A 27350-nucleotide genomic window follows, 5' to 3' on the forward strand; every position below is an offset into this window, starting at 1 on the left:
TTTTATGTGCAGTGTGTCAGTGTTTGTATGTGCTTGTCCTGTTTGCTACATAGAGATCTGTGCCACCAATCCAGCAGCTTCAGCATAAATCCAGACCCCCACAGCCTCAGGTTCTGCAGCCAGATAAAACCCAGCCCGCTGGCCAACAACCCTCTGCAACCAGGAGATCCCACCGCACCCTTCCCAAAGACCAGACCCAGCTTCTGTCCCTGCAGCACGACCACAGGCACCGGGAAAAGGAGAAGGACCGTGAGAGGCAGAGACAGGGGGGAAAGGTCGCGGCAGCTCCTCAGAAGTTCCCAGTAAACAATGAGACCATCAACGGTCCTGCTGCTGCTTCTGCTACTGCTCCTGTTGCTGCTTCCCTAGCTAGCTACCCTGCCAAATGCCAGAGCTCAGCGGTAAAACCCTTATCTCTGCTTACTGTTTGTGTCAGTCGACAGCATAACCTAAACCAAATACATTTTGGTTTTTCAACTTGGTTTACTTACATTTTCTTTAAATAGGAAATGTTTTATTTCCTCATCAAAAATATGTTTATAGTAGGATGCATGTTCTGTATTACAATAATTATTTTTGGTCACTTGTATTTACTTTTACGTTTTGCAAATGTTCAAACCAATAAAGCGAGTATTGATTTAATAATAAACAAACCTGGACAGTGGAATCTCATATAGTTCCTTATCTCCATATGTCATTTATATCTGATATTGCTGTGCTTATTTATGCGCTGTTGATGTACAATCTTCTCACCGTTTACATTACAGAATGACTTCCTGGAGTCAAACTTGGCAAGAGTTCTTTTAGCTAATGGTCTTCCTAACAAGATGCAGTCAAGGCTCGGGTCAGGCAGCAGCTCCAGCCCCTGTACGCCCGCCATGCAAAGAGCGCACTTTGAACAGGTTATAACGAGTGACATGGGTTGCAAGTCATTGTTTCATACGAAGAGTAAACACGACTGACTTACTTTTTTTCATCTAGAAACTGAACTCCAGCCGTAACGCTCCTCACAGCAGCTCCATGTCTGACATGGCCTTCTCTCTGCTTACCCCTTTTACACCCAGTCCTGACGATGTCTTCTGGGACTCTGAAGAGCCGCCCAAGGTACTTCTGTTCACATGAGTAACCTCATAATTTGTGTGTTATATTGTTTTGAAACGTCATCACTGTTTTGGTTTAAAGTTACCAAAGTATAACAAGTTTCCTGGTGCGTCAGCCTGGTGCAGTTCAACATGGAGAATAAAGACAGCATCAGTGAAACATTAAAAACAACTGATTTAAAGGGCCTGCTAAAATGAAAGTTTCTTCACAGCTGTCATCAGATGGGCCACGTACAGGATGTGGGCTAAAAGGCCTGTGTTGGGTGTGTCTTCCTCTGATAAGATATGAATTGACATGACATATCAGGTTAAATGTGGGTTCATTATGTCATGTACTTTTTTAAAGCTGGGCTCTTGTCTGGCTCTGTCCAGTCAGAGACCATGAATTGATTTGTCCTGAATTGAGGTGTATTTTAAAAACCTTCCATGAAATTGTTGATGGAAATAAAAATATATTTTGTGGACTTAATATTAGAAATGTAACATCAACTGGGTTTAACTTGGGTTCTCATTACTGACAAGTGTACAGGAAGCGTGTTACTATTACTTACTATTACTTTAGACTATTATAATTTGTTTTTGTTTTTTTCAGGTTCCTGAACGCACAACCTCCAAGTTCCATAGTCGCGAGCCAATAAAGGGACACAAGCGGGTGGCCTCAAGGTAAACATGATCTCTTCATTAGATCTAAGATCAGAATCATTGATCCATGCAAAGATCAAATGATGATGATGGCCTACAGTGTATCAGATAATGTTGTAAATAACAGACTAGTTATTATCCCTAGTGTTCTACTTAAAAATAAAAGCTTCAATTCATGGTTTGTATCCACTGTACATATAGTTTGAATAAAAGCAGTATTAAAAGTGGTGTGTTGGGAAGACTTGTAAACAGAGAAATAAATCCTGTGACATTTTAACGTTCATTGCCTCATGGAAGACAATTGTTGTTTGTGAATACATTTGATTAAAGCTCTCACTCAAAACTGCCCCACAGCACCAGAGAGTTGTGTTAAACCTAATATAAAATAACATAAAACTTTAACTGGCTGAAGGCTTCACAGGGCTCTTTTGAGCTCTACTTCTGAGTGCATGTTGCATTATGTATGAATTTCTTTGTCAAAGATTCAGCTTAATATTTGGTGTCCAATGATTTGGTGTGTTTCTATAATTTGTTATTACCTCATGGTTATCACAACTATCCTTTTATGTTGTACTTAATATGTTTTATTATGTTTATTTCCTACTTGGTGTTACAAAGTGTTGCAACTAGCAATAATGCAACTGCAGTTAGAAATGTGTACCAAGTTGTTTCCAAAGGTGTGGATCCATTCAATGTTTAGGTTCAGCTAAGTTCGTATTCATTTTCAGTTTCATTCTCTTTTTATAGTAGTAGTAGTGTAGTACTAATGCTGTCATAATTGTTCATTTTCAGATAATTAGACTGACCGCAGCAAAACCTAGGCCTCACTCTTTATTTTTATTATATTATTATTTTATTGTATACTGTCAAGAAAAATGAATATCTGTGTTATAATACTGTTTGACATGTTTTTTTCATCAAAATTAACTACAAATTTTAATTGTATTTTAATTGTACACAGAACAGATACAAAATTGGTTTTAGGACAGCTGTTTGGTATTTGTATTTTATTTTTTGTCTATGAACCTTATATCCTCTGTGTCTTCTGTGGGTGTTTTTAGTGGCAATCCTGCACCTGTTGCATATAGAAGTGAAAGATCCATTTCACATGGAGGAACACCTGTTGGCAGTAACCACCCAGGTCAGGTCACATGTTTATTTATCCAGCTGTTTTAAAATCTGATAAAGGAAAAATGCGGTAGTAAATAAGTGAATTAATGGATCAATAAATTAAATATTTAATGATGTCCTACATGTGTTTTCCAGGTTACTTCAAGTTACAGAGTCCACTTTTACAGCATTACAAGCAGCAGCAGAGGGCGATACAAAACGATGTCAGACGCGCACAGGTTCGGCAACCAAAGTTTTCCTTTATCACGTAATTTGATTAAAAAATCTGCATTGTGATTGTATTTCATCATTTCGAAAAGGTTAACTGACATTGTAACAAAATCGGTCCATGAGAAAAATAAACAGCAACTCATGCAATTACTGGTCCCTACAAATAAAATCAAACCTGTCCATATCTAGTTTTTCTTACTTTGAAGGTTTTAAGTGAAAAATATAGCCAGACAGGCACAGAACTAATGAGTGACAGGACCTACTGGTGGTCATTATAGCGATGAAGCTTCATGAATCAGTGTCATGTTGTTTAGAGGTCAGTAGGTGGTCAGTGGTCAGTTTAAAAATTATTTGATGTTTCATTAGAACAGTTATTCAAAACAAAGGAAAATAGTGCACAGACCGCCATGCACTCTGAAAATGATGACACTGCTTCATGAAGCTTCATCAGACCATACCTTGTGTTAATTATTCTATATGTAGCAAAAGAAAAAAAGAAAAAAGCAGGTGTGACTTTGACCATTTCTTTATTCTATTTTTCAGGGTGTCAGTCGCTTCAACAGAGCTCCAGAATATTCCTCTTCAAGCGATGAGGTGTGCAGCAGTGATGACGACGAAAGAAACAGGTAAAGCCTCCAAATACAATTTTCTCTCTTAAGTTTGAAGTCAGTCTTCGAGGACGCAATGTTTTTTGTCTCTTTTGTGGAAGGTCCAGTGTATCCAATGCAAAGACCCAATACTCCCGAAAAATGCCAGATGGCATCGTCCTTCAACCTCATCGAAACCTTAACCAGGTGCTGACAACCTACACAATATTTACATCTGTCTGTTTTTATGTTTTTCTAGGTTATCAGGAAAATGTTTATACTAGAGATGGGTTGATGAGGCCTCATGAGACGGCTGATGCTGTAACATTTTACCTCATGAAAGGTTTCAGTTTGAAAAAGATGCCAGGTATCATCATAGATCTGAGCCAAACATTTTAAAGCAAAGATTGCCATCGATTTGTCATACAAAATAAAGAAACTGTATCATGATACAGTTAATGCTGTTTGCTTTGCTTACTTGTAAGTCATAGATCAGCTTGTGTGCTTGCTTGTTGCAAGAACATACAACATACAATACTTTTTGCAAGTTCAATTTATAGTCGTTTTTTTGGCAACAGGATTCATAGGAGCATCAATAATAAAAACAGGTTTTACTGATCTAATAAGGCCATTAAAAATTAGTTAAGAGGTTAAATACGTTTTTCCACAAGGCTTTCTTCTGTTAAGGTATAAAAAAAATTCTAGAGACCCCACATGTCAGAAAAGTGTAATTGCAACGTGATTAAATCCCTGTTGCGCCGTACGCCAGATACAACATGTGCATTTGTTTTCTAAACGAGATTAATGTGTCTTGTTTTTTCAGTTTCTAGATTTATCTTCCTGGTCATTTTAAAAATGACCTCTCGCGTGAAAACACTGTCTCTAATGTAAAGCAGTTAATGTGTTGCTTATACCAATTTGTCGCTGAAAATTTGAAAAAACAATAAGGATTTTTTTCAAAATCGAATTTAATGTAATTTATTTTATTCTGTGAAGACTAAAGTTTGAATATTTGGTTTGGATGTCAATGGTAATATGGGCCAGATAAGAAAGAGGTTAAGAAACGGAGCCCCATTTACTATTTTTGTATTGAACACAATATATATATATATATATTTTTTCTTTTAATTATTATAATTACTTAAAAACAAATACAATTCTTAAGAGGTAGTGTTATTTCTCGTTTAGATTTCACATTTGGGATCGGATGAAACCTACCTTCTACCAGACCTGCTACAGAAAAGCTGCTCTTCCAGCTCCACTCAAAACATCTTTGGACACCAGCAGAAAGCCAGAGAGTTCAGTTACTCACAGTCTCCCACAGCACCACGATCCCCTACTCACCAAGAGCTACAGGTGTGTGTTCATGCATTGTTAACTTCTGTTTCCTTACTATCAATATACAATATTACTTTATTATTGCCCTTGTTTCAATTCCAACTACCCTCTACTAACCACTAGAGGGAGGTGTTGGTATATTTGAATGATTTTTTCCAAAAGTGTTGAAATAATCTAAATCCTGTAGTACAGGCAAAATACATCTAATAGATGATGTACTGATACCAATTATGTTTCTTGTTGTATCTTTACATTAGGCGATCACCAGTCCTGGGACCAAAAACACTTCTTCTTCCTCCTCGTTTTTGTCCTTCATAGATCCACGGTTGATCCCAATCTCTTCACCACCACAGAGTCCATGTAAGTCCCTCCAGTCACACATACACGACAACAAACTGCATGTCAATACAGAAAACGATTCTTATTATATTGTGTGTATTAAGCAGGTGACAAGGATGAGCCAGTGAAACGGGAGAATCACAGGAAAGGCTCAGTGGTCAATGTAAATCCGACTAACATCCGACCTCAGAGTGACACTCCAGAAATCCGTAAATATAAGAAGAAATTTAACGCAGAGATCCTCTGTGCTGGACTCTGGGGTTAGTAATTAAATATTGGCATTACTTTTTATTAGAATAGTGGTTAATGTGTAACATAACGTTGTCTGCAGGTGTCAATCTGCTGGTGGGGACAGAGAATGGACTGTGGCTGCTGGACCGCAGTGGGCAGGGAAAGGTTTACCCTCTCATTAGCAGACGGAGGTTTCAGCAGATGGATGTTTTGGAAGGACTAAATGTGCTCATCACTGTATCAGGTAGAGGTTTTCACCCGTCTGTTCGCCTTAATTGTCCACACACATCTGCTTTGTTGAGTCACAAAGACACTTATTTTCTTTCATCTGGCAATATGATATTTCTACTACAATCGTCCGTTTAAATAATAATATAAAAGTCATAACAAAATAATTGCATGTGAAAGTGAATCATAAACATAATAATAATACAATTTAAAAAATTAAAACAATTCTGTGTGTATCAACACTACTCTACTGTATAGTTGAAATTTGAAATATATATTTTTATTGAATCATTTGATGTCATCTGTCATCGTGGCTGGACTGTTAAAGATCCTTTAAGGATTTGTTTGTGAGCCACACCAAAATGTGTATTTACCAAACTTCCCTTAATGCTAGTCTGATTGCCTTTTTTTCTTGGAGGAAAAGGTTGTCCCTTATAAAACAACTGATTTTTAAGGAAAGGAAATTTAGTGGATATTTTTTTTTAGTATTGACATTGACAATTTGTCTGGTATAAGAGTGAACACTAGTGATGGGTTGATGAAGCTTCATGAAGTAGTTTCATGTTGTTTAGATATCAGTAGGTGGCGCCGTCAGGTTAAAAATGATGTGATGTCTTATTAGAACAGTTGTTCAAATACAGTGGTCCCTTGTTTATCGCGGGGAAAACGTTCTAAAAATAACACGCAATAGACAAAATCCACAAAGTAATCAGCTTTATTTTTTACAGTTTTATAAACGTTTTAAGACCGTTAAACCACAAACTTTGTTTATGTTATCTGTGCCGCCGCCGGCTCCTCGATGCAGGGAGAGCCCGGTATCTGTGCAATGTCGCCTGGAATAACCTTCCCTCGATCCGTTGTCCACAAGATAAAATATCAAGACGGTTATAGTTGTACAATCAGGACGCCGAACACAATGCGCATTTATACTGTACGCTGTAAAAAAGAAGCATGCAAAATTACACTAAAAAAATTGCAAAAACAGCGTTAGGGGTGAACTGCGAGGGACTACTGTAAAGGAAAATAGTGCAGAGACCGCCATCTGGTGGACTCTAAAATAATGACACTGCTACATGAAGCTTCATCAGTCCATCACTACTGAACTTCGGCATCTTTATAAGTCCCAATATCAGCATGAACATTTACCAACTTAAAGACACCAGTCAGGACATAAACTTAGTTAGTGGGCCGGATGTTCCCCCCTCGAGTTTGACACCTTTGATTTATTTTATAAACCTACATTAAGAAGCTGGTTGCTAATCCTTCTGCCTGCTGTTCCAATGTTTATATAGTGATCAAAATCTAAATGCTTATTATTTTTCTTGGGCGCAAGGTAAAAAAAACAAGCTTCGTCTGTACTACCTCTCCTGGCTGAGAAACAAAATTCTCCACAACGACCCTGAAGTGGAGAAGAGACTAGGATGGACGTCCGTAGGAGACCTGGAGGGCTGTGTGCACTACAAAGTTGGTAGGTGTTTACCTCCTGCTGGTGTTATCGAACTTGTTCTGTTCCATTATTTTTAAGGATCTTCTTCTCTGTTGTGTGTGTTTTTAGTGCGCTACGAGAAAATTAAATTTGTGGTGATTGCTCTGAAAAACGCTGTCGAGGTGTTCGCCTGGGCCCCAAAACCCTACCACAAGTTCATGGCCTTCAAGGTAGGAATATTGTGGTTAATTTTTAGGGTTTGGTGAAAAAGAAAAACCTTTATAAAACATCTGCAAACAAGTCCAAAATCGAGATAATGATTATGTTGCTTCTACTGGATATAATAATAGTTGTGCAGAAGAACTTTGATGCAACATGCAGCACATCGTCATGCATTTAAGATAAATGAACATGCCTCAAGTCTCTATGTTCCATGGATATTAAGAAATTCTATTATTTGAAGTATGAACAAACAGGTGAAATGAACTAGATAAGTCTCTAGAGTGACGCCACAATGTGATAAATGTAGGTCATTGACGAGCAGCTGATCGTGACCCATTTCTGTGTGTCCTCTGCGGCCTGAGCTAGATTTCAGATAGAGAAGGACTCGTGCCTTTTTGTAATATTAGACTATAATCTGAGTATAAATAAATAAAATGCAGAGTGAGTTTTGTCTTGAATGTGTCAATGGAGCTCACTAAAAGTGTTTTATATTTACTATACCAATGTCTACCTATGCACTATTTAATCCATTTCACTAGTCTTGAAAACTGACATATTTTCATTCATCAATTGATTCTATTTCAAGTGGTTAAGAATCAGAATAACTGACCCAGATTTTGATTCTCTTTATCCATAGTCGTTCAGGTCTCTACCCCAAAAACCTCTCTCTGTGGATCTGACAGTGGAGGATGGACAGAGATTAAAGGTCATCTATGGATCTCTCTATGGCTTCCACGCGATTGACGTCGACTCTGGAACACCCTATGACCTCTACCTACCGACACATGTAAGTCTCTGTGTTTTGTTTGTGAATTAAGTTTCATAAAATACTCACTCTACTATGAAATGAGCCTATAAATACACATTTAGGGCAAATTTCTATTGCATAGTCTCACACACTTTACAACCAAACCTCTGTGTGCTTTACTCCAATGTATGCTGTTGGTCGACAAGATATGTTAGAAGGTAAGTAAGTAAGTATTATGGATGAAAAATATCACATTCGGGTTTAGATTTAAAATGAACAAACTGCTTACTATTGACTGTTGTAACTAGTCTAATCAAAAACACAGTGAATATAACAAGAATCAAATATGGATTAAATAAATTATAGTTATTTCCTAATTCAACAGTTATGATGGTAACATTGCGTTAATGTTGTCTGCTCGATTTTTAAAGAAAATATTTTTTTATTACCATCCAACAGTTCAAAGGGTACTGTAGGGTAGATGTACCTTACATGTTGGTGTCCAGATTTATTTCCTGTTCTTATCACATGATAATCAATTTAATTAGTTTTGTTGTGACATCACAAAACGTAATGATATTTGGTTTTATTTATTTACCTTTTTAACCATGACATTTGATTTGACACGTTATAAGAAATCGAAATAAAAATAAATAAAATAAAATATATGCAGCCGAGTGTTCGCCCGAGTTTAGAAGGATACGTAGCAAATGAAAGACATCGGATGGCAGTTGTAGAGGTAATCCCGGGGAATGAAAGCAGGATATCGTCACTTTGATCATGGCAACAGTTTTAGCACAAATTGGATTATCAAGTCTTATTAGAGTTGTTTACACGCTGGGCCGAATCAGGGTCAAGGACTGGACTCACATGTGTCGTGGAGGCGAAGGTGTTTGTATCTTATCATGAACTGTGTGAAGAGATCATCTAAGCTGTGAGAGATTAACTGGCACGTGAGTCGTACTTGAGTGGCTCATTTTCACAACCCACATGTGTCTGGATCCTCCTGGATATTTTCCATGAATGTATCTTTGTATTAAGCTCTTCACCAATGACTCCACAATCCCTGCACAGCAGTGGTGCATGAATTCAGTTTCCTAAGAAACCATATTATAAATTGTGTTAAACAAGCCAAATAGACGAAATGTTATGCACACTTTCTAATCGGCTATATTTTATATACATTTAGCCGACATGTGATAATAGTTAAATCTCTGTAAATATGAATTAAATCTACTTTTTTTTATTTTTTTTATTAGAGGTAAAATTAAAAAACACTCAAAAAAATACAACCCGTTAGCCTGCAGCTCCTACAACTTGTCTTGCATTGTGTTTCTTTAAATGGTGAACTGCTTTGAGCAATGCTTTGATTTCTTGCTTAGATATCAAATTACTCTCCTAAATCTCCAAAGATTAATCTCTTTCTCCTCCTCCTCCCACTCATTGTCTCTAGCGTCGATCATAGCTCTTACGTTCCCTCCCTGCAACTATTAAAAAAAATTACTTTTGCCTTTTAATCGATTTGTTAATTGTTTAAGGTGCGGTTTGTGTTACAAGTTGGAAAAATAAATAGGCTCTTGCTTTTTTTTTTTTTACTTCATCAGTAAATTATACAAAACCAACCAATGCTTGTTGTTGCGGACACAATTAATTCTGAAGTTGTGTTTTCTTAAAACACAGCTTTAACCAGTGAGTAACATTAGTAAAATTCTTTATCAGCGCAGTGTGAAGATTTGACATTTGGATTTTATTGACTTTAACAGTTCGAGTTGCTGATAAAGAGTAGGATCTGGAAGTGGAAGCCAGAATTCATTGGGTAGAGATGCTTCTGTCTAACTTAGATTCACACACAGTCTCTCCTGTCAGTGTTCACACTGCCTATATAGAGTAATTGGTTCCTAAAATACCTGCATCTTGACCTGTCCTCTCTCCGGCTTTTTTTCTCTCTCTCTCCCTCTCTTTCTCCCCCCACCCCTCTCTCTTTCACTCTCTCTCACCCACACGTTATTCTCAATAATTTCCTTTTTTTTTAACATGCACCATCATCACTCTTCCGTCAACATTTTTCTTACCAGATCTACACAACAGAGCAGCCAATGCACCACTACCCAGCTTAGAGAAACACACACAAACATACACCGGCACATCTGTGGCTGTTAATGGTAGAATGTTTATTCCGAGGCAAAGGATAAAGATTGCATTGCCTCTGTGGATGCCTGTTCTGATGCTGAGGATTGTGATGGCGAGGACTCTGGTATAGTATTATATTATATATCATTATATTTGGTATATTTGGTGGGTGACAGATTTCAGATCTTTGAATCCTGATTTTTCTATTCTCAACATTTTACCTGTAATAACTTTGCGTTTAAACTTGTTTATGAAAATATACAGACATGTTCAATCAATCCTTTAGTAAGTAGAGTTATTTTTGGCTTACTAATGTTGTTACTGTGCCGATTATATAAAAGTTCCCCAGAGATGTGATAGTTTTCCGGGGGTTGTTTTTAATCTGCTCTGTGTGAGTCGGAGGTCACCCAGCTGCTAATCTGTGTCTGAGAAGGTTTGTCAGAGGGATGGGTCGGATAGTAGATTATATACGATGTGAGAGGAAACTTTTTTCATCTAGTTATGAGAAAATATATTCATATATTTATATAACAGGTGCTATAGAAAATCAACTTCATAAACCCCCGATCAATATTTAGGAAAACATTTTTTACATTTTCAATTCTTACGAGATTTAAATAACATTACAATTTTCTAAATAAAAGAAAACGAGGTGTGATATAACACATGAAATAATATTGGATTACTGTCATCTGTATGGAAAGATGCATGAAGTGAATTATGTTATCTAAAATCTGTGTTTTATGACGTTTATTGCACCAAGAACTAATTCAATTTAAATGTTACACTGGAGGAATAATATATTATTATTATTAATCTCCAAAATCTTATTTTGTTCAAATATAGTGTGATATTATTGTTATAAAATAATAGAATTTTCTTTGAAAATAATAGAAAACACAAAATTCCTTGTATTTTTTTTTTCTTGTAAGCTAAATCTGGATTTAAATCTGATGGCATGTGGATCGATGTACACCAGCCACCCCTATGACAGCGTTAATGATGTGATCAATCTTATTCTGTACGTTTCTATCTATCTTTGACAGATTCAGGGAACCATCCATCCTCACGCCATCATCATCCTGCCGAACAGCTCTGGAACAGAGGTCCTGGTTTGCTATGAAGACGAGGGAGTCTACATCGACACCTACGGTCGGATTATCAAGGACACGGTGTTGCAGTGGGGAGAAATGCCTGCATCTGTTGGTAAAAGTCACAAAATCACCACAGCTAAGAGTTCTCCGTAAAACATATGAAAGACAGACATGGAAAATAGGTATCATTAAATCTCCAAACTACTCTCCTGCATATATTGATGCCAAAATATCTTCTTTTCAATATTTTTTTGCCCCTCTTGATGCAACAGTTTTCCTACAACAGCAACTTAATAAATCATGGAGTGTGTAAAAAGTTATAAATATTTGGAGTGAAATCGCTGTTAACTAAAATGATGTGTCCCATGTGTCAAACTCAGGCCCTCGGGGCCAAATCCCAGGACGCCAATTCATTTTATGGGGCCTGCAGGATCTTCAAACGCCTATTGCATTAACTTCCATCAAAAAACTTTTCTCTTAATATTCACTTTAGTATTATTATTTAGTCTCTCTAGTGCAACGCTGCAGAAATCTGACCTAAGACTGTTTCCTTCAACTGAGAAAAATCTTTAAATTTAGGAAAATTATGTCACAACACCATCTGGAAATTGAAATCCATGCGTTTGCGTCTTTTCGTTTAGACTATTGTAACAGTTTATTTTAACCTGCAGTTAATACAGAACTCTGAATTCTGACCGGCTCTAGTAGAAGAACTCACATTTCCCCGATCCTTAAAACTCTTCACTGGTTGCCACTTTCTTTCAGGATCCATTTTAAAATTCTGGTTCTTACTTTCAGATCTATTCATGGTCTGAATCCTACTTACATTAGTTCCTCTTCCTCTGTGGTTGATGGAGTCTACTGACTGGCCTGGAGTTTAACACTATGAGTTATGCCCTGATACCATGCTGCTCAACAAAGTTGTACAGGAAGCAGTGAAGAGTATGATTCCCATAAAAAAATCTAGAACTTTGCTGAGTCAAATATTTTTTATTTTATTTTTTTGTTTTGAGCATCGGCCAGTACAATCGTACAAATTATTATAGACTTCATTCTCAAGTTTGACTCCCCTTAACTAGAAAGACACAGTCAGGCTTAGTTTGTTAGAGAAAGCTGATGCTAGTTGTAACATATGTTTACTCTCTCTTCAGCGTACCTCCAGTCAAACCAGGTGATGGGTTGGGGAGAAAAGGCCATAGAGCTCAGGTCTGCCAGCACTGGAAACCTGGAGGGAGTTTTCATGCACAAAAAGGCTCAGAAACTCAAGTTCCTGTGTGAAAGGAACGACAAGGTAGAGTGTGGTTTGCTGAGCTGTGTTGTTCCTTATATTCATAGACATCCATGTGTTTCAGGTTTTCTTTGCATCAGTTCAGTCGGGAGGCAGCAGTCAAATCTACTTCATGACTCTCGGACAGAACTCTGTGTTCAACTGGTGAACGACTGGGCAGTTTTTAAGCCTTTTTGTCTCGATATTGTTGCACAAACATTCCAAAAAGTCTTCAAACTGACGTCTGGACCACCCTGGCTCTCACACACTTCAACTGGACCGTGCAGTGACGGCAGTTCCACCCTCAAGTCGAAGAAGTGTCCAACATCGGCCCAGTGTGACCAGGGTCTCATTTAAAATTGTTGGATTCAATGGATCTGCTCCTGCTTCTTTCATCAACATTCCTTTCTTCCAGCAAGGAGTGAGGAAGTGGTGATGTGCAGGTGAAGCAATTTCAGGGATCAGTAGGTGGCGCTCTCAGTTTAAAAAATGATATGAGGTTTCATTAAACAAAAGATACGTTTTTCAAATCCAAAGATTATAGAGTTCTAGTGTAGTGATGACGGTGCTTCATGAATGATTACTAGCCTATCATTCCTGAAGGACTAACAAGTGGACAAACGAGTCATAATTCTTGTTCTTTATTCAAAAGAAAATATAACTGAGGCTTCAAATTCATACCAGTTGTATGTGCTGTTGTGACTTTGTCCTTGAAAAATCCGTACCAGGTCTGTTGCTGCCTCCTCCTGCCATTGAATTTAATTTAGTAAAACAGCAATGTTATCATATGATAATACATTTAGAGCAGATAAATGGACCATATTTCCGCCTCACCTGCATCCTCTGACCACACACCCTGGCTCTGACTCAAGGCTCCATTGCCTCAGGGAGAAAAAGGGAGAATACGTTAGTAACGTGATGGACAGAAATAATGATTTTTGTGGATTTTTATGAGGATGTTGTGTGTGAAAGAAAAGAGAAGCAGGTGCTTATAGCTCAGCTCACCTTGTATGAAAGTATGGGTGTTTACTTTTACAAAAAATAAATGAGACTTACAAAGTGGGAAAGAGGTCACGGAGCTGAGAGATGTGTTGGCTGGAGGAAAAGATTTTTCAGAGAGGGATTACATTAAATAAGTTTAAAGACAGATATAGTGTGTGAGCATATGGTCAGAATTTAATTTTCACATTTCACAAAAAAACGTTTTCAAAGAGACCTCTTCATGTTCCTTTCTTTAACATTGAGTCAATGTTTAATAAGTGTTGTAACTTTTGCCTTTGCAAGAAAGTATTATGGGTAACATATTTACAAAGTTCAAGAAGCCCAATTAGTTGAGCTGAGCCAGAGGGCTGTCCAGTGTGGGGAGGTTTAGACTCGTAAGATGGATAGATAGAGACAGATGGTGAAGATGGAAGGTCTTTAAACTAAGTATTCTACTCTGTAAAAGTATTTTTGTACAGCGTGCCTTTGACTGTTTTGGTTTACATTGTAACTAAGAACAGTATATTAAGATGCAGTGATGGACAGGAGGGTTTGGAGACCAAAAGTCGCGTAACTGCGACGATGATGGATTGTTGTTGGGTCTCAACCGTAAGCTCTCCAAGAAATGGTTTGCGTCCCATTGGAAAAATATATGGATTTACTTTGAGATCGGGAAACAAATGAAGCTTTTACTCTAAGTGAAGTGAAGAAAAGGTCAGTGGCTGTGGTCAGACTGATGGTCAAAAGTTGTGAAAATGAAAGAAATAGCAGGAAAGTCTGGGAATCCCTAATTAAACCTTTATGACTGTTGTAACTATGAAAACTGTCATGTTTAAACGCTGGTATATCCAGTCATATGTGTTTTTTTTTTCTAATGTGAATAGCAAACTGTATGCAAGTTCGAGGAGTGGTGAATGTCGGGTCCACGCTATACTGGCAACATTGTCTTCAGACAAACATCAGCAGAAAATCTGTGATTCTGTTTTGTATAGTCTGTATATGATCACATATGTTAAAATACTCGTTAATCAAGTCCATGTATTATATCATTGTTTTTCCAAAATGTACCAAATGTTTTATATTATTTCCTTCGCTGTGATATATTTTTCCCTTGAACTTTGTAAAGCAGCTGGTCCTGTGAGAATATCTGAAACTAATCAAATGTTTGTTTTTTATTTCCCCCATTTTCTCCAGAGTCACTGACTCAGACCTCATATGAAGCACATACTCACTATAAGATTGGTTTTCATCCCAACTTAGACATTTTTTCTAAGGAGGACGAGTTGGTCTTTTTGAAAAAGGAAAAAAAACTTATCCCAATGACCAACCCAACTTTAAATACACTTATCTAAAATCTATCACAACATTTCAGAGCATTACTGTTAAGCTACTACCAAAAAGTGTTTGGTTATAATTGTTTTAAACAATACAATAACATTAATGCATCAAATAGATGCACTAACAGCTCTCTAACAAACACAGCAGTGTGACATAAACCATTGTCATGTCCATTTTTGTGCCATATCTTTTTTTGTGTTACTTTAATAATGGATGTTTGCACTGGACCTGTTATATGCTTAATGCCTTTTTTGTCGAAGAACTCGATATTTTGTCTTATTCACAATAAATATGTTTTACTGTCTGTGGTAGTGTTTTTAATTCAGTGGGAGTTCGAGGAATGTATTCGACTTTTAATCAAGAGGTGTAAGTAGCCTTCCCAATTGTTTATTTTATATTTAAATTAAATCATACTTGCTCTGAGATTTTCAAAATAATTTAGACTGGGTGACATTATTTCTCGGCGCTAGAGTTGTAAAGACCTCCTTCCCAGCAGGTGTCGCTAACTCTAACGGGATCAGGTTCTTCTACACGCCGGAGAAGTCCATCGCCTTCTCTGATTGGCTGCTTCATTGTTTACAGGCTCACCTTACGCTATTTTTAACACTATGTCCTCCGTGACCAGTGGATTAACTTAACAAAATTGGATTTTTAACCTACTATGTGCAGGCAGCACTCTGAAGAACAATGACGTATAATAGCTTAGACAGCAAACGCCAGATTTCTACCTCCTGGATATGTCGTGAGAACCTGTCAGGTGTCTATACGTGTTCGAGAGTCACCAGGATGCAGAAGGTTTCTCCGTGAAGACTTTACAATGACCTGTGAGTTTTTCTTCAGCTAGATGTGTACACTTATGAATGTTTTTTAAGTTCAAGCTCCAACTGCTTCAGATATTCAGCAGATGTTAACAAGATATTAAAAGCTGTGGACATTATAATCACAATAACATCAGAAAGGGTTTTTGTATTTCAATTCAAATCTTTTGTTTTCTTCCCCGCGTTTGTCTGTTCCTGCTGTGTCTTCATGACATTTTACTATGTCATTTTACTCTACTGTGCAGTCTGGGATGGATCCGAATTGTTCTGACGGTCAAACAAAGCACAGACAAGGTTCTTCAACAGGTGATGATCCTCACAGATATGTTTTTCATTAGAATACTAATGAAGTCTTATTTTGAAATAGTGTTCCTTATATCTCAGCAGGTTTTCTGAGGCTGTACCCAGCTAATGATGAAACCAGTCAAATTAAATTGAATTAACAACATCCAAAAGTATTCAACTTATTTTAGATTCATGTCTTACTATTTGTATTGGACTTTACAGATGTTTGTTGTATGTTTTTAGTACAGGGTATCATCTTTAAAGCATTGGCATTCAAATAAGTTGCATATCACAATGAAATTGCATTTAGTGTTTTATGAGGTTTATTTTAATTTCACTCATCCTTTCTTTCTTATTTCAGATACTCATAGTTGTGAATCCTTTTTTCCAGAGGTTCAACAGGTCAGTTGTGAATGTTTCTGTTGAATGTTTTGGAGATCTATAACCAGGATTGGATTTGTTGATAAATATGATGATATTGATGGATACTATGTTTTTCACACTTTCAGAGACGCTTCTATAATTCCTCCATAGCTGATGATCTGAACACTAACGGTACATTTTTGCTTTTTTCTGAAAGTCGCTCTTGAGCGATTTTCAATTTATTATAATCACACATCATTTTTAGATTTGTTATGATATGTGGAGATGAAAAAAAAATCCAGATTTAGAAAATATAATGAATTATTATATTATTCTACAGTGGCTTTAACAGTCTTAAAATGTTTAAAATCCCTTTTTAATTTCTATTCTTTTTTATTTTGTTTTGAAATCTGAACCTACCCATATTAAACTGCCTACACTGCTTTAAGATTAATGTATGTGGAATGTTAAATTTGACTTTTTCACAGACCTAGTTTTCGAAATTAAAGAACACTAACCAAGTCCAGAATATTTTGTTTAGATGTTTCTTTATTAGTATAATGAATCATTGCTTTCTTTCAGACCACCTGTTGGCAAAATTGTTTTTCCACTTTCAGGTTCCTGGTCCAACGGCTCCATCAGTCGTTCCCTGCAACGTGCCGAGACGTTACTCAAAAGCACCTTAAACCCTGGCCTGAAGTGGCTGTTCCAGAATCGAACTGACAATGAAGAGGAAGAAGAGAGAAACCTTGTGGCCGCCCACAACCTGGTGTCCCGCTCCTCTGCCCGCCTGCAGCGTCTGCAGCAGGCCCTGCTGACCGTATCGTCGCAATGGAAACAGGTCCAGGGGACAGAGTGTGGATCGTCGCAGGTATAACTCACTGTTATATCAATAGAATCCTGTCTTAAGGTCAAATATATTCAAGGATTTTTTTTAAAACAAGATCTTTTTTTATCCATACACATTCAAATTCCCTTTGAGTAGTAGAAGGATTGTTCTGTTATTAATGTATACATTTAAAACTTCCACCTGGAAGTTAAAAAGATCCTGGTTTTGAACTTTCAACTATTTTCGACAGGTCTGTGTAAATGCCCTGCCAGTGGAGAACAGTTTTCTCCACCTGCCCTTGTTGCCGACACTGCACGGTCACTACAGAGCTCTGTCCAGACTTCTGGAGCAGCGAGCGCTGCTGCTCTTCATCCATGAGTACACCAGGAGGGCCCGTCTGGCAGCAATATATGTATCCAGAGTGAGGCAGCTGCTGGAGATGCTCAGAACACCTGAGCAGGTAACACTGAAAGTTTTTTGATGAACTGATAGGTAGAACTTTATTAGGTAGGTAGAAATGTATTGATCCCTCAGGAGGTCTCCTTCGGGAAATTGTTTATATATATATATTGATTATAACAGTTAAATTGACATTACCAAGTAAATTAATGTTCACATGACACCCATAAAAGATCACACTACTCATAAAATGTCAAATGACATAAAAAATATTTCCACATGACACCCATTAATGATAACTTGACGCACACAAATAAGACATGGAAAAATATGTACTATTCATTATTTTAACATTAATTTAAAAAAAAGTAAAACAAGTAACATGAATTTAAGTATGAAGTAATTATAGATAAAGTTTCAGTGAAAGGATGACATTAAAACAAATAAATCAATACAATCCATCTTTAGCAAAGTAAGCAGGTAGATAAGCAGTGACTAATTCAAATGCACGCTGAATCCTTGTGGAATATTTTTTCATAAAAGTACCTTTAAATTGCTTTACTCTCTGTATATGTATGACATAGCATTTAAGAGACTTATCTCTTAAAGCAAAATATTATAAATATATAATTCAAACTCAATCAGGAACTGTGTTTAGGAATAAAGGAGTAGGTTTATATTATTTGAAATTCTGATTAGCATCCTGATCTCTCCCTCAGATGTCCTCCCATTGGTGTTCAGTGAGCTCGGACTTTAACTGCCTCTGCCAGGAACTTCGCCTCCACCTTAACCACTGGTCGTCGCTCTCCCTCAAGGTCCAGTCTGATCAGTACCTCCGGCCCGCAGTGGTCCAGTACGCCAGGCTGCTAGCAGATGTCCGAAACACTCTGGACCTGCTTGCCGTTCAGGCTCTGGTCGTGATGGAAAGCTGTGTTGGGAAAATGCTTTTTTCTCTATCCCGGAGTGAGCTGGCTGAGATCCCGAGAGACATCCTGGAGGAGGTTTTAGCTGCTACTGACCTTTATAACCAGGCAGTTGACGAGCAGAGAGGGCAGAGAAGGCGGAGGATTGCTGTTTTACACAAGGTGTGTCATTCTACTTCTGGTTCGTGGCTTTTGAACAGAAGAGGGATCTACCCTGCAGCGTTTTCAGTGAAGGACCTAGTTCAGATCTTTGCAGTCCAGCATGCAGACGTAGCTGCGGAGCGCCTGCTCTGCTGGGCCTCTGAGCAGACAGGTCACATCTGTCCGTTACACAGCAAATACAAGTGTTCCTCTTGTCCTCCATGTCCCAGTGAGCGGGAGCAGCTGCACAACACCTACCTCAACTCCTCCTCCACGCCAGCTCCTCTCCACGTCTGTGACCTTCAGTTTGACAGTCCATCGTGGACCGAACACTGGCCTGTTCAACAACAAGCGTCATCCAGTCCGTGCCAACCTCAGCCTGCCGAGACTCGTGTAGATCTGAAGTCCGGACGACACTGCCTTTCAGTCCCGCCCTTGTCCGAGTTCTCTCACCAGGATAAATCCTCGCTCGAGCTGCTTTTCAAGGTTCTCGTTTCTTCTAATGAGCTGTTGGTACCACTGGTGGCACACTCTCCCAGAGACACACCGGTGAGGTCGTCACACAAGGAGACGGAGCGTTCAAACACAAAGCCGGCTTTAACTCGGCGACTCACTTCCGCTGGACTGAACAAAAGGACTGAAACGGGCACGAGGGAAACTATCGACGTAGCGCCAAGTCCCAGGTAACTTGTTACGTGTGATTTCACAACATAATAAGTTCTAAACAAAAGGCTGGACCTGAAGTTGTCCAGTGGCTGAATTAATTAATTCATTAATTTTAGAGACGTTATTATTTGTACATACAAAACAAAGAAATACTGAAAGAAAACGTGACAAAACACTGTAGTTCAGAAAAGAGTAAGAAAATTGCCAAATACTTCTACACAGATACTAAAAGAAATACTACACACGTATAATAAACAATAAATATAACACACGATTACACAATATAACATAATGAAGAATAATATACAGTATATCCTAAGCATATATCAATTTAAGTGCAAAGTATCTAAACATGCATACTATATTATTAAGATACCATTTATACCATATATAAGTTAATGAGTTATTCACTAATATATAACCATCAACACAATTTTATTCCTAGATGTATCCCGCATTAAAGCACCATTTTTCTCCTATAAACATATTTATATTTCTATTAAACTTCCTGTACCTTTTTTAAACAGTTTGAATCCATTCCATCATTCCATCCATTCCACCATTCATCATTAAAAATAATAATTAAAAATGACAATTATAATTGTAACATATTGTGTATTAAAATATCTTCTAACCTTTAAAGTTATCTATATAACCCAGAAGTCCTGCTGAACATGTGAACATGAACAAGTCAACTTGAGTTCCTGTATTTCAGCTACAAAATGTGTTTTTTTGTGTTTCTATTTCATTCAACAATTAACTTGAATATGTCACACATCTGCATTCTCTTTGTTCCTCTCTCGCAGTATCATTAGCAGTCAGGACCAGAACCATCAAACCAAAGGGGAAGTCAAGCCAGAGTGTTTACATCGACCTCGGTCTGTGCAGTGGCTGGACGTGGGTCAATCTCTGGTGTTTTCTGACCTGTTTGGATGGTACCGTGGGCTGCTGTGGACTCGATGCAGCAAAGCTCTGTGGCTGCAGCTGCATGTTCCAGACAGAGGGGGCGCTGCAGGAAGCATCAACCTCTTTGACAAGGCCAGCAGGTTTCATATCATGAATATGATCGAGCAAGCTTCCAAGATGGGTGAGATACCTGAAATGTTGCATAATAACCCATGGTTAGAGTTTATAGTAAGACTACATCTATATCACTCAATACTATTTTAATCACCAACTGAAATAACAACTCCCTGACAACAGTATCATGAAACATGATATATTTTTATAATAACAACTTGTTTTATTTTTTATTATTTTCTTTCTTTTAAATATTTCATCATTTTAAATATTTAAGTTGTTGACTTCTTTCAGCCTTATCGTGTTCAATTCAGAAATGTTTCTTTTGTAGTTGAAAAAATGTGGTATTTATTTATTTATTTTAACTTTCTTTACCTCTGTGTCATTAATGTCTGATCATCTTGATAAAATGGTTTTACTTTGAAATGTTGATTATTTGACTAGTTGTTTGGTTTCAGATGTGCTGCCGCAAGAGTGCAGAACTGAGCTGGAGAATTTCATTCGGCAGGCTTTTGTGCGAGCGACACATTGTCAGTGGGATTATGGTGAGTAAAAATGTCACGCTCACATTTTTTGGATATGAATTATCCTATCTCACAATCATGCACTTTGGCACCAAAAATGTTACAATTTATAAAAAATCTATATGTATACAATTTACGTCAGCTTATTCATCCATTAAAAAGATCAGATTTGCGCAGAAAGACACTTAAAGTATCTCCAAGATGCAGTAAGTCCCTCATCATCATGATGTATTGAAATTATTACTTTATAAAGTTCTCCCCCCGTCTGAAATCTCGCAGAACTAGAGGTTACGAGAGCGAAGCCCATTTTGTCGTAACAATGGGCTTCGCTCGTCCTCCAGCCACGCTTTGTTTGTACAACGATTCCTTTGGAGGCAGAGACTTCCGGGATTAATGACACGCGGTGACAACATTGATGCTTGACAAATCGAAGCAGAGTGGATGTTGTGATAGTAAAAAAGATTTAATCTCCAGAAGAACAAACATTTTTCAGTGGGTGGGGGTTAATCAAATTTTCTGATATAAATATTTAAATTAAAAGAGAGTTTTGTACAAATAAACACATACTGATGAGTACAATAGAGGTCCAAGATCTATTTAAGAGATGCGAAGTGTTAGACTTGATAGAGCAAATTAATTGTATCATAAATGAACAGTTTAAGACAGTTTTAACTAAATAGTTTCTTCTTTCCTGGTAAGTAAGTAAGTTAATTAGATTTATATAGCGCTTTTCCAGACCAGGGTCACAAAGTGCTTAAACAATCAAAACAATACTCAATAAAATGTATACTTAAAAGGTCAAGATAACACTGAGACAAACACAGGAGTTCCAGAAAATCAGGGAAAAGCCTGCACTAATAAAAACGTCTTTTCTTGAAGGAGTCAGTAGATCCATCAAGCGCAAAGAGAGAGGAAGATCGTTCCAAAGCTTAGGAGCGAAAGTCTGGAAGCTAATGGTATCTCTGTCTTGTGCGTCTGCAGGGGTGTGCAAGAGTTTGGGTTTAGCTCTAAAGGATAAATGTCTGAACAAGAAGAATGGAGAGAAAAAAGGTGTTGTACTCTCCTCTGGTTTGATGACATCAGACACCACCAAACACCTTCTGCGGCTGGTCCCCCCGCTTATGTCTTCTCTAAACTACCATGGTAACGATAGAGACGGAGTAACAATGATGTTCTCTGAACAGATGAAGATGTCGGGTCGTTTGAAGTCCTTGTCTTTCTGTAGTTTCTTCAGGCCTCCTCTACTCAACGCTGCAACGAGAGACGGTCAGCTTGATGTTAACCACAGTCCAGCTGTTCACTTTTTGGGTCATGTCAAAGGCCTACCAGTTCCTCACTTCATGGAGCCTCAACAGATTTCTTCTCATCACTCAGGGAGACCTCAAAGTAGGTGCAGCACTACAGTACGACAACTCTCTGGTGTTAAATCCCAGGTCTCAGTAAAACAGCTGCTTCTTTTCACTCTTGTCTGTGGTTGTGAAGAGAGTGATGATGGCGGGAAGACGGCTGTGATGAAAGCATAGACGTATTGAAACAATGTTTTTGTTGACAAGTCTGTTTGAGGTGACATTTTTATGGCAATGAGCTCATCTTTATTTCAACTCTACTTTACTAAAAGATTCAACATGTATCATATGTCGACTTTAACTACTTTCTTTATAAAAGATTTTAATGTCCGCCTTGAATACCCATACATTGGTATCAGGGTTAATCCTTTCGTAATTTTACTGGAAAGTTATTAAAAATCAGATTGGATTATGTCTTTGTTGTTGAATCTGATTTTAGAATTCTTCTTTTTAAACCTTTCTTTTAAACAAATCATTGTTCTCCACAAGATTTATTCTGATACCCAAAAATGTAATCTGATCAGATTATTTTTGAGCAATGTTTCATGTTTTCAGTAAATGTGTGCGAATGTATGTTCAATAAGCAAAGAAATAAATGTTATAAATAAATCTTGCCCTTGGCATAGTCACAGGAAACTTCATCAGGATGTATTAATGAACTATGCCCAACAAACATGGACACGATAACAATTACTTTACCTTATTATAATGGATGGTATGGTTGCAAAATAATACATGTTAAAAAGAGTGTGACAATACAGAAGTTCTGTTCTTGAATGTTGTTTTTGGCTTCCCCGCGTGTCAGAAAAGTGTAACTGCAATGTCGTGTCATTTTCTCTTTATGTCTTCATAGTAACTTCAAGTCTCTCAGTACTTCATACGAAAACACTGTCTCTGAACCACTGATGTAAAGCATGTTACACTTTAAACAAACCAAATTACATCGTAAAGAGCATCAGCAAATTACTGTGACAGCCAGAGACTTCGTTAGTTATGTATGTTAAACATTAAACTAGTCATGAAAGAAAAATATGAATAAGAAATCCAAATAATGTCAAATGTAACTAAATTGGTTCTGCTCATAATGAGGGCTAAAACATGGACTTGTGTGTCTGTGTTTCCTTTCCATCCAGATGCTGCAGGAGTCTTTACAGCAGATGTTGAAGCAGACAGAGTCGCTGCTGGTGGATCCAGGATCACATGGTCTCAGTCATATGCTTCTCAAAGAACAACTCACAGCACTGGCCAAGGCTGCGTCGGAGCTGCAGGTTTCACATGAGCTACACTTATTTTCGATGCACTGACCTCATGTGAAAGCAAAAAAAACATTCATATAATTGAAGGTTTACACATAATTTTTATTAAAACCGTGAATTTTATTTTTGCAAGAAGGAACAAAGAAAATTAAGGCACTGCTTGACTGTCACCATTAAAGAGTAGAGATAAATATTTATATATATATATATATATATATATATATACACACATATCGATGACGTGTAATTGTTATTTTTTCAATGGTCAGAGCTTCTCCTCTGTGGTGCTGAAGGCCTTCTCTGGAGACTGCAAACGAATGTCAGGGGAGATCTTTGAGGAGATGATGCCACCAGCAGGATTCTGGAGGATCAACCCCAGAAAAGGTTCAGTTCCTTCACTTCTCTTTCAAAACTTTAGAGTTGTACTTTTAGCTTGATTTGTGGCTTTATTTATTTTTATATTCACAGTCAGAATCTGCACGCATGTCTCTGATCTGCCCTTTATATAAGTTATGGCCTGATGAGCTTCATGAAGCATTGGTATTATTTTCAGAGTCCACTAGATGGCGGTCTCTTTTCTATTCTCCTTTGTTTTGAACAACTGCTCTAATGAAGCATCACATCATTTTTAAACTGATGTCGCCACCTACTGACCTCTAAACAACATGACACTGCTTCATAAAGCTTCACCTGCCTTTCACCCCATCGTGCTTGGATAAGCTTCAACCTCAAAAGCCCAATAGAACAATCCTTTTTAACTTAATCAAAATTCATGAAGGAAAGTATTTTTTTTGATGTTCATATTTTTATTTTCAAGTCATGTTTACAATTTTATGAGAAATCTTCTCTGCGGTTGATGGGTTGATGAAGCCTCATTAAACAGCTAATGATATATCATAATACAGTGTCTTCTATGAAAGTCTCTCAGAAAAAAATAATCTCATGTTTCTTTGAATTAGTAGTTCAGAACCCAACACTATAAAGCAGATAGCACCATCTAATAGTCTTAAAAAATGTATAATGATACCTGATTGAGCTGTTTCATGTAGCCTCATCCACCAATCACTAGTTCCCATTTTTTCTTTTTTACTTTTTATACTAGTTGCCCTTTTATTTACTAAATTTGGCTCCAAAGGTCTTCCCACCAGTCCCAGTGAGTACGTGTCTCTGGCAGCACAGTCGGTTATTGGTCAGGTTTTGGAGGGACTCGGCCCTTTGCCAGAAGATGCCAGGGTCCAGACGCTGAGTATAACAACCACAGCTTTTGTTGAAGCCTGGATGGAGCACATTCTGAAACGGAGAATCAAATTCAGGTAAAGTCTTGGATTCAGGCTCTTATAGTCTACTCCTGGATCTCGGTCTTATTTTGGTTTGTTCTCCCTGACCTTCCCAAAGTGTGTCTGGGGCGCTCCAACTGAAGCAGGACTTTGACTCCATCAGAGATTTGATACAGTCTGAGAATTACGGTCTATCAGATGAACTCCTCGGACGACTCCTGAGTCTCAGGTACAATGGTTGAAATTACGCATACAACTGTCGATGATCATGTAGACATGGGATGTTGTTGCGCTTCTGTTTCTGCAGGGTGTTTCAGCAGATGGACTCGGCAGTGATGTGTTTACTTCAGCAGCCACAAGTGCGACCCTACCTGCCTCACCGATCCTGGGATCCCTTCTCTCGCTGTTGTAGGTATCACACTTGTCTAGAGAGGGTCATCTTTGATTTAGCTGAATATATGCCACTCTGTGTATCATGATACAACCGTGTAGTGAAGACACTGGATCATGATAAAACCGTGTAGTGAAGACACTGTATCATGATACAACTGTAAAGTGAAGACACTGTATCATGATACAACTGTGTAGTGAAGACACTGTATCACGATACAACCATGTAGTGAAGACACTGTATCACGATACAACCGTGTAGTGAAGACACTGTATCATGATAAAACCGTGTAGTGCAGACACTGTATCACGATACAACCGTGTAGTGAAGACACTGTATCATGATACAACCATGTAGTGAAGACACTGTATCATGATACAACTGTGTAGTGAAGACACTGTATCATGATACAACCGTGTATTGAAGATACCGTATCACGATACAACGTTTAGTGAAGACACTGTATCATGATACAACCGTGTAGTGAAAACACTGTATCATGATACAACCGTGTAGTGAAGACACTGTATCATGATACAACCGTGTAGCGAAGACACTGTATCATGATACAACCGTGTAGTGAAGACACTGTATCACGATACAACCGTGTAGTGAAGACACTGTATCATGATAAAACCGTGTAGTGAAGACACTGTATCATGATACAACTGTGAAGTGAAGACACTGTATCATGATACAACCATCTATTCAAGACACCTTATCACGATACAACGTTTAGTGAAGACACTGTATCATGATACAACCGTGTAGTGAAGACACTGTATCATGATATATAACTTTAGCGTGAAGACACTGTATAATGATACAACCGTGTAGTGAAGACACTGTATCATGATACAACTGTGTAGGGAAGATGATACAGTGTCTTCATTTCAAAGGCCAGCAGATGTCACTCTCTGCTTTATATTATTTTTCTCTAAGAGTGCCATCTAGTGGCCTTTCAAAATAAAGATATTGTATCATGATACATCATCACCTGTTAATGAGGCACCATCAACCCAGAACTCTCACCCTTGGACTGACAAAAATGTTGGATTAAATGAGGACATGAATGAAGAATGCATGAGGAAGAATGACTTCAGTGTAAATGAGTGTGACATCCTAACACTAGGTGGCCTCTGGAGCCAATTCTGCACACATCATTTTCCTAGGCAGACGTATAAATACTATTGATTTTGTATCATTAGAACTTCTCTGCAATTTGTGTTTCCACTAAAGGTCCCTCCAAAAGTGGACGTACCAGCTGCAGCGATGCGGTCGGCAGCAGTATAACCAACCTGAGAAGCATGGAGGCGGATGACATCCCACCCTCGGATCCACCAGTGGTCACTAATGACATTCCTTCAGTCTCTCCTCCAGAGCCCTACCTGGCTCCCAGGTGCGTTGATCCTCCCTCACATGAACTGGCTTATTGAATACCCTTCTTTTTTTTTTAAATGTTCACAGTGTGTATTCCATTTTACTTAATTCAACATTTTTTTTATATATTTGTCATACAAATTATGAGAGAAACACTTTTGACTTCTTTATCTCATCAGTAACACAATGATATAAATAAACCAGATGCACGACTATGTTTTTTTTTCTTCCAGTGCTGCTCTTGGTGCATCTCAGCAGGACTGGTTGGACCTGAGGATCCACAGCGGTGCCCGTAACTGGAGGCTGCCAGGACTACACTGTCTCTCCAAGTCTGAACCTTAGACCTTTAGAACAGAACTTGCATCTTTTGTTAGTGCAACAAGTATCTAACATTTCTATTTGGGTAACAATAGAGTCTGGTCTTGGTTCATTTCATTTTTTACCATGTCAAGAGAATACACACGCATTCCTGCTGGCTGGGTTTTTTATATGCTGACTGATTGATAAGTTAACATAAATTGAAATGTCATTTAATCATTTTTTTGTTCAGTTTTTTTATATTTATAGATTCATATATTTTTTTTATAAATTTTAAAATGTTTTGTTGAAAGATACGAATAACTGTCCTTTCAAATAAATACTTATATATTACCTTACAAAAAGCCTTCTTTTTCCTTTTTAATAATTATGTTGTTCCCTCATGAAATTAAGTTATATGTT

General features: G+C 37.8%; 2 protein-coding genes across 3 annotated transcripts in view; both read left to right on the plus strand.

Annotated features, from left to right (window-relative positions):
- The window catches only part of LOC148071492 (mitogen-activated protein kinase kinase kinase kinase 4), a 33533-nt gene extending 18217 nt beyond the window's left edge, over window positions 1–15316 (plus strand). Inside the window, exons 15-32 of one of the 2 annotated variants that reach the window (XM_087798476.1) lie at window positions 54–401; window positions 768–902; window positions 982–1104; window positions 1693–1763; window positions 2804–2883; window positions 3009–3091; window positions 3627–3709; window positions 3793–3877; window positions 4859–5026; window positions 5266–5368; window positions 5452–5607; window positions 5679–5822; window positions 7140–7274; window positions 7362–7462; window positions 8092–8241; window positions 11379–11538; window positions 12578–12717; window positions 12779–15316. In XM_087798476.1, coding sequence (XP_087654602.1) covers window positions 54–401; window positions 768–902; window positions 982–1104; window positions 1693–1763; window positions 2804–2883; window positions 3009–3091; window positions 3627–3709; window positions 3793–3877; window positions 4859–5026; window positions 5266–5368; window positions 5452–5607; window positions 5679–5822; window positions 7140–7274; window positions 7362–7462; window positions 8092–8241; window positions 11379–11538; window positions 12578–12717; window positions 12779–12862 — 2349 coding nt within the window. In that variant the 3' untranslated portion in view covers window positions 12863–15316. The remainder of the gene's footprint in view (window positions 1–53; window positions 402–767; window positions 903–981; window positions 1105–1692; window positions 1764–2803; window positions 2884–3008; window positions 3092–3626; window positions 3710–3792; window positions 3878–4858; window positions 5027–5265; window positions 5369–5451; window positions 5608–5678; window positions 5823–7139; window positions 7275–7361; window positions 7463–8091; window positions 8242–11378; window positions 11539–12577; window positions 12718–12778) is intronic. The other variant, XM_087798477.1, reaches the window with a different exon arrangement.
- A 298-nt stretch (window positions 15317–15614) lies between these two features.
- Window positions 15615–27218, plus strand: ccdc142 (coiled-coil domain containing 142). The gene is made up of 18 exons (XM_087799410.1): window positions 15615–15836; window positions 16076–16136; window positions 16477–16517; window positions 16625–16670; window positions 17096–17349; window positions 17558–17767; window positions 18426–19453; window positions 20243–20523; window positions 20915–21001; window positions 21962–22123; window positions 22206–22366; window positions 23460–23594; window positions 23852–23966; window positions 24718–24895; window positions 24978–25088; window positions 25167–25267; window positions 26490–26649; window positions 26864–27218. Exons 2-18 carry the CDS (start codon window positions 16082–16084, stop codon window positions 26970–26972), a joined length of 3234 nt encoding a protein of 1077 aa, XP_087655536.1. The 5' UTR covers window positions 15615–15836; window positions 16076–16081; the 3' UTR covers window positions 26973–27218.
- Window positions 27219–27350: the final 132 nt, after the last annotated feature.

The sequence above is a fragment of the Callionymus lyra genome, chromosome 9 (assembly GCF_982586985.1).
Source record: "Callionymus lyra chromosome 9, fCalLyr1.hap1.1, whole genome shotgun sequence".
NCBI lineage: Eukaryota > Metazoa > Chordata > Actinopteri > Syngnathiformes > Callionymidae > Callionymus > Callionymus lyra.